The sequence below is a fragment of the Rutilus rutilus genome (genome assembly GCF_951802725.1).
Source record: "Rutilus rutilus genome assembly, chromosome: 7".
NCBI classification, from domain to species: domain Eukaryota; kingdom Metazoa; phylum Chordata; class Actinopteri; order Cypriniformes; family Leuciscidae; genus Rutilus; species Rutilus rutilus.
The window spans coordinates 30622055-30636233 of NC_140221.1; the positions used below are offsets into that span (position 1 = coordinate 30622055).

Below are 14179 nucleotides of genomic sequence, written 5' to 3' on the forward strand. Positions count from 1 at the left end.
CACACACACACACACACACGTTTCCCTGCACTCTGAACCATAAGTCAGAAGTTCAGCTGCATGCAGCAAGGAATGTGAAGGAAGATAAATGATACTGTGGAAGTGAAACGAGACTAGCCCCTTTCCCTTCCGTCTATAGTGCTTATCATGTCATTATTTAGGGGACAGGAGTTACGGAGGCTTCCTTTAGTGATAATAAATGATATGAACCACAACAACAAAATACAAAAATACCTACATACTTACACAACTAACCTAAGTGTGTGTGTTTCTTTGATTTATCAGTCTAGACATATGCATACTGATACTGATTACCCATGCAGTGCAGAACCAACAGGAACTCAGGAATAGTGGATGACAGAGGTAACTTTAGGCATTTGGATTGTTTGACTTATCTGTGATCCAGCCTTCGCAAGAGAGCAGCTGATATACAGCAGGAGGCAGATAAAGGCTGCTTGGTTACTTATTGCACAGCCTGTGACCAGTACATAGGATGTGAGATTTGCTGGCATGCAGATCACTCATGAAGGTTGTGACTGAAGATCACAAGGTTATTTAAACTGGCAAGTATATTCTGAATACTGATCCAGCGTTACACTGCACCAAGAAAGCATCACAAACATGTATTAAAGTATCACTGAAAAAAGTCTCATTAGCCCTCTTCCCAGCATGCACTGGGGCACACATCATTCAACCATTTGGTAGTTGTATTTATTTTTCTTTAGTTTTATACATTTAGTAACTCGTTTTGTGGTGTTTTAAATTTGAATAGAACTTCAAAATTTGAGGAATCTTATATAGGCAATTGATACAATGATGGTAAATTTAAATCACTGCCACTTGGATTAATTTACTTAAAAATAATGATGTGTAAAATGAATGACTGAGTTAGCAAGTCTTTACTGTCTGAAGTGGCAGTGCAGCATATGACCCCCTTTAGTTTGATTTCTTCTGACAAGTAGCATATACCCTCTGGGAATTAAGATGAAAAGAAAAATAACAAACGAATAACTTCCTTCTTTGCCGACAATAATTTGTCTAGTATCTTTCAACCTTCTCTCATCAGATTGACCCTTCATAAAAGACTCTTCTGTGATCGAGATAAATCTTAACTCCAGTAAAATCCCCCCTTTTGATATTTCGAACCCTTGGGAAAACTGTTTATTTTAAGGATGGGCATTTTAACAGGGGCTTGACGCGTTGCTGTCCTCTAGAGTTTCATAATATTTTACGAATTTCGCGCTGTAAGTGATTAGCGCATTAACAAAGGGAGGGGAAAACTAAGATGTAGGCTACTCAATGACGTGATTTGATCTAATCTTCGCTAATTGATGGGTTTCGGTGAAAAGCGTGCAATAAAATCGAAGAGTGCTCAATAATACCCTTAATTAATTAATACCACACATGTATGGGAAGTAAACTCTCTATTACCTTACTCAAATAGCCTACCATCATTTTGCAATGTCAGCATAATAGCATGTTTCTCAGTACATATTTTGCAGAATATTAATTAGTAAATGCAGTAAGTGTAATATACTATGAGGTGAAACAGTGTTCATGATATAATTCGATCAGTGTGGCTGCATAGGTTTTAGATCGTAATGAGCTGTCCAGAGTGCTGAAGACCACGATCGCTTTCAGATGAGGTGACTTGTGTTACTACTTGAGTTCAGCTGTTTTAACCCATGCAACCCCTTTCATAAGAATGAAGTAAATATTATGCCCTAAATACTTTGTACAATAAAACATTATATCCTACTTTGACAGTTAACCGCAATGCACTCAAGTAACGGGTAGCCTCCATTACAGATGTTTTGTATTGCAAAAGTTTAAAGAGGCCATTTCATTTTTATTATACTTTTTCAGTGTTTAGTTATTTAATATGAATGATCAGTTTCATATAATTTATGTCAGCATCATTACTATCATTTTCATACATAAGACGTCGAAGCTAGGCTACTACAATTATTTTATATAGCCAGTTGCGAATTATACACAAGGAATTATATCGCAAGTGATAAACGTGTGAATGTCAATCTGCAATAAAGTGATAAAATAAAGACAGTAAGCACACGTATGTCTCCAAGATGTCTGTTAAAGAGCGGTTCATCTGGAAAGAATCTGTGTACAAACATCTTTAAAAAGTCAGTTTTGCATACATTCTAAATCATAAATATCTTAAAGACGTTTTCTAAATGTCTATTTATCATCTGACAGGAAATGTCATATCGCAGATATAAGCAACCCCCCCCCCAAAAAAAAACCCCAAAACAACAACAACAACACCGTCTTCCAGATGAAAACACGCACATCAAATAGACGTCTCCGAGATGTATGTGCTTGCCGGTGTGTCCGTTTGACAGGATACTTGATCCTCCTAAACGCATCCTAATGATCCAAAGTCCTCGAGCGGCGTTCTGTTGCTATGGTTACCTTCCTCAGTCGAACGACATTTCTCTATTTGTGAAATTCTCTACAAGTGAGAATGTGCTTAAAATGTGTGTTTTTCTTTGTGTGTTTTTTTTTTACCCTTTTGTGAACAATTATAGAATTAAACCTGTTTAATGTACTTAAGATGCCTAACAATTTGTTTTGACATCCTTTGGAGGGCTTAGAGATTAGTAGGGAGGGTCAGACCCCCCAAAGCCCCCCATAATTCGCACTCTGTCTTGAGTCAACCTGATACATGACGACCTGCGTCTAAGTGTAATGTTTCCTTATGGCTCCGTACTTTCTTTTCATTTACACCTTTAGAGGACGTTTCACGTCAGTTGAGTTAATTCGATGAATTATTTTACAGAGACAAAGCAACTTTGCACGAGCGCCCTAGGTGCGCTGTTCTGTCACTGCTAAAATCTCCTCTCTCACATGAGCATTCCGCGCACACTACTGCTCCTTCATTCGCTCGGAGTGGGAGGGGCTTAACGCGCAACCACGCCTCCCTCACACACACACACACTCACTACAGAGTGAGAGAAAAGCGCTTCCCGAGCGCTCAATCCTGTCACTGTACAGACATGAACCGAGCTCAGCGAGCAATAATCAAATCAATGATTTTTATTCTTAGCGATTAACACAGTTTTTTTATTTTTTTTATTTTATTTTTCCGCTCAAAGGTGCAACACTATTCCGTCATAACCGTCCTGTCTCTGTTCAGAAATCGTTCAATCGGTTGCGCTGGATCTGTCGTGCCAGAAGATGTGCGTGGAGAGCGATGGATGTGAAATCGAGGGGTGCAGCAGTTCGGATGTGGTGCACACGCTGTCTGGAAGCATGAGTCCCACTCTTAAATCCAGTACAGACCTGCATCCCTGCAAACCTGGGCAAAAATTCCGTGCCGCATTACTCCGATGCCGGACTCCGCTCGTTGCCGCCGGGATTCTGAGTTTTGGAAATGTGCTCAATTACATGGACAGATACACCGTAGCAGGTAAGACCAGCATTTTCTTGGCAGCTATAGATGTTCGTTGTATTAACTAGCTTAGGAGAGCAACAGCAGCGATGGTCACCATTTGTATTGTTTAATGTTTCACTTACAATGTTTCAGTTCAACACACTGGCCAATAAAATCACATTGTAAACATTAACATTATAAGTCAAGTGATCAGGCTCTATCTTGCTGCACACGTGCTGAGTTTTATTGAACGGGTTTCAGCTCTTATACTGTGTGATTTAATCAAACCACCCGAATTGTAAAAGGTATAGCCTACCCGTCGTTCTAACATGATATTGATTAGCCTACTATTGTGAATGATCTTAGATCAATCTAATCTGACTTTATGTCTCGCAAAAGAGACATAATCCAAAGTCTCATGACAATGTAAATTTTATGTCATTATGAGTTTTTTTTTTTTTTTTTTTTCATATCAGTAGGCTATTAGCCTACGCTCTCTATAGACTACTAATAACAATGTGCATAGGCTATAAGCTCCACACAATAATTATCCTGTGTATGAGGTTAATTAATTTAGCACTGTCTGTAAATTTAAAATGTGATTCAAATCACGTAACGTATATTTACCAATTGATGAATGTAGCCTACAGCTCATGGACACTGCGTCTAATACGCTACAAACATTCACAGACCTCATTTAAAGCAGTAGCGCTATAGGCTACTCGAGGATATTACAGTCCAAAGTAATTTAGAGCAAACTTCTCGAGGGACACATCTTATATCCATGGTTTTATAAATAGTAGCCTAACCTCAGTAGCGCCACACACAAGATGCCCTTGAATCAAGTTATTCAGGAATAAAGGCAGAGCGCCGCCGTGGTCTGACACGTTTCCATAGAAACTAGAGCAGATTTAATCTACTAGTTTTTCTGTTGTCAGATTTTTCATCCCTCAAAAAGTGCGGATTAATAAGGTTTTTTTTTTTTTTTTTGTATGTGATCTGAGGCGACATGTCAGCTGACATTTGCTCCAGCGCACTCTGAGAGGGGTAATTTTCATGAATAACTAATGATAAGCGATTAGAGATTTGGAACAAGGCAAGAGTGCGCTATTAGCTAGGGATTTCTGAAATGCGGGATTTAGTATAGCCGTCAGTATAGTGGATACGACTTTAATCCATTTCCCCTCATTGCTTTACTGTGAAGACTACATGACGTTTTTTCCTTCTGTTTCTTGACTTGTCGCATTGTGATTTTGATTGATATGATGTAAGTTGCCAAATGTTCATGCACTTCCTTCATTATCAGGTGAAGTTTGTGAAATATATTTTTATATATACGCCTAACATGGATATTGTAGCCCTACCAGGAAATAGCCTACTCACAGACAATTATTAATTGTAAGAAGGAGAAGAAAAACGGTATTTTGACACTATGACGCTTCCATAATTGAAATGTGAATGTTGCAGTGTTCTTTCTGCGCTGAACATCACGTTCCCTCCAGCGCGCGCTTCACAGATACTTTTGACTGGGCGAGATCGAATGGCGCGCGTCTGCTGCATGTACTTTATTGTAATGGGGGGCTGTAGTTATTTAGCAAAGCCCGGGATGCCTCCAGTTGCAGGATCTGCTTTGGCAAAGTATTCTCTCATCCTTTCATATAGGACTAAACGTAAAAGGTGCGTTATTTTGCCAGATGGTCGCGTGTTACATCACGTAGGCGAACAATTTTAAGATGTCAGTCAGTATTAGGGTGAAATGTGAAAAGACATAAAAGAAGAAAATTAGACAAGGCAACATTATCGGCTCATGGCGGCTTTGTAGCGCTCGATTGTATACTACAAGGTTCAGCAACGTCGACAGTCGAGCTGTGATAACATTATGAAAAATAGGGGTTTACGTGGGTATAGGGTATCTCATCTAATCTCGCCATCTCTAAAATCATTCTAGTTTCACTCAAAGGTTATCCTGCATAAACAAATGTATCATCCTCTTTCATAGATACAATATCAATGTAAGCTAAATTCCAAGTTTTTCTCAAGTGAGTTAACAAATACACACTTTTGTCTGTGAAATAGATTCTTTATCATGTTAGAGGCTACAACTGCTCATGTGAAACATTCACAGTTGATCAACCTCTTAACCTCTGAACAGTATAGATGAATGAATAGAAGGAAATTGAGAATATACATAGAGAAATGTGTGAGATGATGATTGCAGTGAGATTGCAGCAAAAATGGTCAAATCTCAGGAGTGGAGTTTTGTAAATGTGTTTGGTTTGTGAGTGTTGCAGCAGCAGACTGGATGTTGTTGAGTTGGGCACGGATCTCTTTTACACCTCAGTAGGCATTATGGGAAGCGTATGTGAGGGTGAAGCCCCCTTCATGGGTAAAGAAGAGAGGGTATCTGACGCAGCTATCCTGCAGTGGCGGCGGTCACTCTTTAGTATGTGTGTCTGAGAGAGCGAGAGAGAGAGAGAGAGAGAGAGAGAGAATGATCCACATGGTTGAGAGACCTCCTCACCACTGCTGTTCAATCATTTGTACTGCAGTCAGACTGACACAGGGATCATATTAATGATGTTCAGCAGTGTGTGAGTGCTTGTGGGTTTGTGTGTCTGAGGGAAAATTAGAGATAGTACACCCAAAACAAAATTCTGTCATCATTTACTCACCCTCATGTTGTTCCAAACCCGTATGTCTTACTTTCAATGTAGAACACATAATATATTCGAAAAAAAGTCTGTTTTACTGTTCATACAATGAAACACAGCAGGGTCCATGTGTATGCAGCAATTGCTTGAAAAACTTAACAACTTAACATTACATTCTCAGTCAGTGTCTTACATACAAATGAATGCAGTCCGAATGACTATATTCGGGTCTAATAAATACCATCACTGTGAAAACACTTAATTTGAGTTTTTTGCTATTTAAGTCATATCCAATTACTGCCAGTTTCACTTTTTACAAGCCCTTCTTCCAGGCTGTGGTTGTCTTGGAATCTTTTGTCATCAACCAAAGTCTCTCATCACTGTTAGCCAGAACCAAATGTTAATTCTCTAAAAAAGCAGCGTGTGTCATTTTGGCCTTGTCGGTCTTATGTTTAACTGATTGATGATATTCTTGTGTGTGAAAGAGAGCAGCAAAGCTCTAATTTAGCTGTTTTCTCCACCTAAACAAAACTAGTGGGTGTGCAGTTTTTACAGCAAAGGAGAGACAACCAATCCCTCATGAGGAACCACAGAGCACAATACGAAGAAAACCAGTATGTGCATGTGTCCTGAATCTTTGAGAAAAACTTGCTTATCGCTTGTGTCGAGTTTGGATTGTGGTTAGGTGTGAGTGTAATATGATCACTAGGCTCGTGTTGCATATTTTTGGTGGTTGGGCTATCTGCTATAACTCATATCTGGCTAGTCAAAGTCGTAGGAGACTTTATCCTTCTTTATGTTTAGCCCGAGGTGCATTTCTGCAACGTTGGGGCTGATTTGCCCTCGTCTTTCCCTCCCCATTGGCCCATTATAGTTGTCCACTATCTATATCCATCTCTTTCTGTCTCCAACACAGCCTCCAGTGGGACTGAGAGATCAGATTGATGGGACTGAGGTTGTGAACCATTTGGTTTGATTAAATTTGTGGTTTGGCTGTGATGGCTCAGACCCAGTGAGGCTGGCTGCAAGAGTCCCTCCAGCAGACAGGCTGAGCTCAACAACAGATTACGGTTAAGACAGGGATTAGGAGGCGCGGGGAATACCACAGGGACGTACAGACGGAGGCCACTTAACATTATTTGATCTAAGATCCTCCGTTGAGCCACCGGCCTGACGCCTGCTCTAATGAAGGCAGTTTGACTGGTAATCTGGATTATGAGGTGCAGCGGATACTTGCAAGGTGCAGTTTTTTCCTAAAGGCATCTGAGGTATGAGAATGTTTAATCTCAAGACAAGTGCTTAATTAAATGTGTCGGGTAATCCAGCAGCCCGAGGAGCTCCTTGAGGGAAAATGGGTATGTCTGCACATTCAGATATACACAGGCTCACAGTTTATGAGGGGAAGTGGAGACTACAGTACTGTACGTTTTGCTGCATTGCTCTTCTGCACTGGATGGTCCAGTCTAGCTGGCTCAGCTCTAGTTTTGCCTGGACACACTCCTTGGCAGTGCCTTTTGTGAGACATACATACACACACACACACACACACACACACACACACACACACACACCCCACACACTGTCATTTCCACTTGTGCCCCTTATGGTGTGAGTTGAAGGTGTGATAAGGCCTATCAGCGACAAAACAGTGGGCTGTACTGAAGGAGGACAGCAGAAGTAGCACGTATCACATGCACTGCACATACAGTAATGACACTTTGTGTGCAGCGTATGTGCTAATAAATTTGTATCTTTTGATAAGCTGTAAGTCACAGTAGAATGTTAGCCAAACAAAAGAAGGCAAATGTGACAGGAAAAAGTGTTTATTTGTGAAGGAGCTTGTGTATATATATATATATATATATATATATATACAGTATGTGGGTAAGTATCACAGCCGTGCATTTTAAATATACTTGCAGCAAATTGGATGTCTGTGTTCAAAATAAAACTTTGAGGTTGGCTCAATCACTTTAGGCTTGGCAGTCGTCTCTCTCCCTTTCTCTCACTTGTTTTACTGTGTTCGTATTAAAGGACTTTCAACAACAAAAACATGAAAGTAATGAAAAACTCTCAGTAATTGAGTTTATAAGCTTGTCTCGCTCTTCTGAAACCCTCATGAAGAACAAATGGCTTCCATTTCTCCCAAAGTTGATTTCCATATGCACTGTAATTGTTCACCGTAGAAGCAGTTATAGAGCTGTTGTGTTTACTTCTGATGTCTGTCTCAAACCTGAAATATAAATCCATTAAAGTAAACTCGTTAAAAGATGATTAGCCTACAAGTTTAGCTCTTAATGCTGAAGTGTATTGTTGAAGGCACAGAGTATTTAATATGCTCCATAACCGTGCAGTGCAATATACATTAGTGTTTGAGATACGATTGGCATACTTTAATGTACTCAGGGTGTTTGCTTTAATTGAACAAATTTTGACCTCATATCAAAGTTCTCTCATATTCAGATCCCTTCTTGGCATGTGTGTGTGTATTTGTGGGGTTGTATTTTGCTGATGTACAGTATGTGCTGCCTGTGATAGCAGTGGCCAGAATTAGACAGCAGCCTTTCTTCCTCCTTTCAACAGTGCTTTTCATGTGGTCACGGCATTTATTACACAAGCACTAAAAGCCATTTCTGTGTCAGCCTCTACTTCCCTAAAGACAGCTTGGCTCCTTAAGCCTGATCTGGACCTAAAAGTCAGGCAAGAAAGTGAGTGAAAAGAACTTCCAGCATTCATGTGTTGTTTATTTTCATTCATCTGCCTCAGCCGTTTCCTTATAAAGAACACACAACCATGATCGCCTATCTGACCCCAACAATAAGGTCAGTTTATAATATATATAGACACGAGTGGTGTTCAGCGGGACAAATTCTCATCTTGTTCCGGAGAGGCTGTATTGGGCGAAGCAGCCTGGTGACTCTCAAAATAAACACTGACACAATCATGTCCGCTAACAGCCTCTGAGAATCGAGATGCGATTTGTTCGGTTTATTTTTTAACGGGCTTGTCTTTCATTTGGCCCATGTGATGTTCATTTAATGTAGCGTGGACGATCCAAACAAGGCACAGCGCTTGTTATGTTTTTCCACCAGAGAGACGGCTGACGTGCTTGTTTAAATGGCATTGACCCTGTTAATATAATTGGTGGCCCATATTTAGCTCATTGCATGTCCAAACAGATGCGCACTATATGTGGGTGTTTGTCTGTTTAAAAAAGGGGATTCACTGTGATTCTCAGCCTCAACATGTGTCTTTTTGATCGAGTGTGTCCAAGGGATTAAGGGCGGAGAGTTTGACAGACAGCTGTAGAGGAGGGTGGAGGAAGCGGGGGGAGGGGTGCCTGGGGGGGGGAGCGCACCTGTGAGATTAGAAGTCTCAGGTATGTCACTGTGTATTAGACCAAGATCATTCAGAATGTATTAATATGAGTGTGGGAGATATCCTTTGTCTGGACCTCTGACCCACAATGACTACAAATGGCCAACAGGGACAGAAAGTAAACAACATGAACATATAGCAGAAGCTTTTATATAATGCTATTATCATTTTTTGTTATAAGAGCCTGCATAATTTACCATTATTTTACAGTAAAAGTGCATGCAATTATTTTATGATTATTAAATTAATTATAAAAAATGTATCATGGTTGCCACAAAATGATTAAGGAGCGCAACTGTTTTCAACAATGATAATAAGAAATGCTTCTTGAGCACCAAATCAGCATATTACAATGATTTCTAAAGGATCATGTGACTCTTGATGAGAAGGTTTTTTTTTCCCTTATATTTTTAACAGTAGTAAACTGTACCACCAAATCTAATATAAATATAAATTGACCTTTTTTTTATGTTTTTACATACTGTAGCATTTTCCATTCATTTTCCATTAAGTGATGAGTTTTTTTTTTTATTCGTTTTTTTTATAGCGAACACAAAACCCTGTCCTCCATATATCTACACACAGAGAGGGGCAAACCCAGTGACACTGACATTAATGTTTCTGGATGCAACATAACAGTGACTAAATCATTCTGAAAGCATCGCAAATCCCCATAGGTGCTACAGCATAACTGAGATATCAGATGATGAATGACTTTTCCTAAAATCATGTGTATGATTTAAGTAGTTGTTCTAGTTATATGAGGGTGGATAATATTCATGGATTAGGCTGATAATCTTTTTTTAGATAAGACTTCTGAGTAAATATTGACCAAATCAAAAAGAAGGGTCAGTAGGGTAAACTACTCCACTGAAGCTTAGCTTTGTCCATAAAGTAAGCCTTCGGAAGCACTTTATATTGCCAGGACAAATATTTAAACTGCACTTTCCTGCAAATATTTGCTTATTACTTATTAAGGAGGAAAATATGTCATCTTTCCATCTATTCAATAGTGATAAAGAGCAAATAGTCAGCCACTGGTGTTATGTAACATATATTTCCAAGATTACAGCCTAAGTGTGTATGTGTGTGACTACACAGTGTGCCACAGTGTCAGTGTCTGGAGGTAAATCAGGGTTTAGACCTCTGTCTGTCTGTCTGGTTTGTGATATCTCTATTAATGCAGGGATGAAAGTACAGGCCTACTGAAATATCATCTCATCAAGCATTTGCAGCATTTTTCCAAAGCTTGCAATTAAGCATATCTTATGTTGTTTGTGTATACCTGTGTAATTGTATGCCATCTATTTATACTTGAGAACATATGGCTTGGATTGTCACCCCGACACATTACATGGCAGAAACACTTTCACCTCTGCATGAAATCTTGCCCTGGTGTTTCAGTGTGTGTGATGTGTAGATGCCCAGAGTATATAGGCTCAGGAAAGCACAGAGAAACAGGCTGTGTTTTCTCAAATCATTAGGGTGATTGTCACACGTCAGTGTCCTACCCTGTTCCTGTTTAAATTCCAGTGATTCTTTAAATAGACTCATTCATTTCTCATAGCCATTCACCAGTGCTAAAACTAACCCCTTGTATACTATGGAGACAAGAATGCCTTTATGTATGCTGTACAGTAAGCAGGGATAGACTGGCGATAGGAAACCCCGGGGCTTGCTGCCACTTGCTGTATGATACATACTTGAAGACCTTAGTTTCCTTTAAGGATTAATTTGGCATTCTTACCAGGTTAGCACAATAGTTTGAGTTATTTAGCCACACCAGAACATAATAATTACCTACAACTAACGCCTAAAATACCTGTGTATGTGTGTGTGTGAGGTGTGTGTCTCCACCTCACTGCTGTGGAATGTGGAGGTAGAGCTGGAATTCCAGTGATGGCGTTGTTTTGTTTTCCCACAGTTACCTCCGATCTATAGTTACCAGTCACCAGCCCACGACACAGAAAGGTGCTTGTCAAAACAAAATCAATACAAAGCATCTAGATTTAAACTGCTTAAAACACTTCTTTATGGCTCTCATACCTTTTTCTCTTGGGTTTCTGTGGTGAAACATTTTTGGTGGTCCATTTTTTATTTGCCTGCAGGATAAAATACAAATCTGTATTTTAAAGACACTGTATCTTGAAAGTGTCCTGCACTGCTCTGCATTAAACCATACCAGGAAGAAATTAGATTTATCTCTAATTCATGAAGGAGAAAGTGAGATGGATTACTGTGCTGGAGACTCTCAGCTGTTCTCAATGAGAGTGGATGAAAATAGTGCTTTGCATTGCAAGAAAATGGATGTAATAAAAGACACTGGGACAGATAAAAATGACCAGGAGGTCTGTGTGTGATTGCATGGGTGTGTGTCTGTGTATTGATTGCATAGAATAGAGGTTTCTGGGGCTACAGTCAATTACAGACTATAGACTTTGAATACATGCCACATGTGGATCTGTTGTAGGTATTGATTTCAAGAAACCCAGTTCTGATGTGGGATTCATCACAGGGTTATGCGACATTCAGAATTGAATTGAGAATGCCTTTTATATTCTAGTTCAGTTACTAGATAGATAGATAAAGAGATAGATAGAAAGATAGATAGCTTTCCTACCATATATCACTTTATAGTTATTATTGTCCTCTGTAGGGCTCTCTAAGGTTATGAATGCTCTATCTCTTCTGAATCCACTTTTGACCCTTTGGTATTAAGTTGGATGAAGAATCTTAGCAAGTAGCAAAGAGTCATAGTTTCTTTAAAGTATAGCTATAACTGGTCTGTACAGCATAAATCAAAAGAGAAAACCGTGAAACATTTATGTGTGTAGTTTTCACTCAATTGGTCATTATAACTGGCTGAAAATGTATTTTTTTTCCCACACACACATTTCTCCTACTCATCACCCTCAGCTGTCAGTTGTCTGAAGCCCATGGCCACTCACACAGAGCAGTATGGCTACAGCCTAATGCTAAATTGAGCTTGAAAGACCAGCTCTCAACATAGGCTTTTTCAGACCAAAGCGTGCTGAAATGCCCCATCCAATTTAGCTCTCTCTTTTTCTCCCTCGTCCTCTTATCTCTCCAGTTTTCATTTACTCAGTCTCGTGACACCTCTTGACTTTCTTCTCTCTGGTAGCTTTCACTCTAGGTTGCTCAACAGTGTCTATTAGTACATTGAGAATAGCTTGGCTCGCTGTGCCGTTTGAAGCTTTATTGATTGAGCTCTTCTCCTTAGACATTTTCTGAATCAAAGAGCTTCAAAGATGTTTCGCCCAAAGACGGTGAGTTTTTTTTTTTTTTTGTGCCTATGCACAATTAATGGACACAAACTTTAAAAATCAATAAGAACTATGTTTTGGATTAGCATGCTGCTTTAAATCAAAAAAATTTTTAATTGGTTAATAGATTCAGTTTACCATCTCAACATGTTTGTCAGAGTGATATGGGCTAATTAATGATGTTTCACTATAGGTTTACACTTTGAATGGGATCAGCAGTAATTAAGAAAGATAATCAAGCACTTCAGCACTTTTATTCAGGACTAATTATTATTCGCAGAATCGGGCACTGTTGACACCCCCCTGGGTGAGACCCACCCCACTCCTACACAGCTCTTAGAGAACAAAGAAAAGAAAAGGAGAATAAGCAAAGAGGCATAGCGAGTGAGAAAAGCCAAATTAAATCTCGTTACAGGCAAAAAACAAAAAGCCCTCATAATTACAGTAATCCCTTTCTGTGTTATGTAAATAAATAAAAAATAAAACAAAGCATCGGGATTAGGCTACAAATGAAGCTTGTCTAACGTCAGTCACAAATTATTAAGTCAGTTAATGGCTTTACGTCATCAGATGATGTTGGTCTTAGTGAATGTACTGTTCAAAAGTTTGGGCTCAGTATGATTTTTTTAATGTTTTTGAAAGAAGTCTCTTGGTCATTTATTTAAGGCTTCATTTATTTATTAAAAACACAGTAAAATTGTAATATTGTAAAATATTATTTGAATTTAAAATAGCTGTTTTCTATTTTAATACGTTTAAAATGTAATTTATTTCCGCGATGGTAAAGCTTAATTTTCAGCAGCCATTACTCCAGTCTTCATTCACGTGATCCCTCAAGAAATATTTCTTGCTCTTCAATGTTGAAAACAGTTGAGTGCTTCTCAATATTTTTGTGGAATCCATGAAAGCATTTGATGAATAAAAGTTCAAAAATAGACATTATTGTAGCATTATAATTTTTTTTTTACTGTCACTCACTTTTGAACAATTTTATGCATCCTTGCTGAATAAGTATTAATTAAAAAAAAAAAAAAAAAAAAAAAAGATAAGAAAATCTAACTGACCCCAAACTGTTAATTAGTAGTGTATATGCTGGTGTACTGCTAACACATTTAAAGAGTAAAGTATTTTTACTTAATACCACGTGCAAATTACTAGCAAATAGCAAATAATATTCATGGCTGTTAACAAAAATCACTATCCCAAATCTAGATTCACTTGGAAATACGTCAACACAGGAAAGAAAACTGCTCGTAAAGTGTTTTTTTATTAGAATCTGAGAGAAGGGAAGGTAATTGAAGTTTCTGGTTGGCAGTTAACACTAGCATCCAACAGGATGGTATCAGAGGCTGTTTAATAAGGGTGGCCGTAATTGCACTCCAGCGTCCGCCAACAGCGTTCTGTCCTGCTAAATGTGATCCACAAATTTGCTCATTTAATGAAACAAGCAGCTCATTTAAAACCTCTGTGTG

At 38.9% G+C, this 14179-nt stretch overlaps 1 protein-coding gene across 2 annotated transcripts in view; it reads left to right on the forward strand.

Moving 5' to 3' along the window:
- The first annotated feature begins 2951 nt into the window (after nucleotides 1-2951).
- Nucleotides 2952-14179, forward strand: part of spns2 (SPNS lysolipid transporter 2, sphingosine-1-phosphate) — a 71206-nt gene continuing 59978 nt past the window's right edge. For both annotated transcript variants that reach the window (XM_084414746.1, XM_084414747.1), the window contains exon 1: nucleotides 2952-3430. In XM_084414746.1, the coding sequence (XP_084270872.1) occupies nucleotides 3199-3430 (232 nt within the window). In that variant the 5' untranslated portion in view covers nucleotides 2952-3198. The remainder of the gene's footprint in view (nucleotides 3431-14179) is intronic.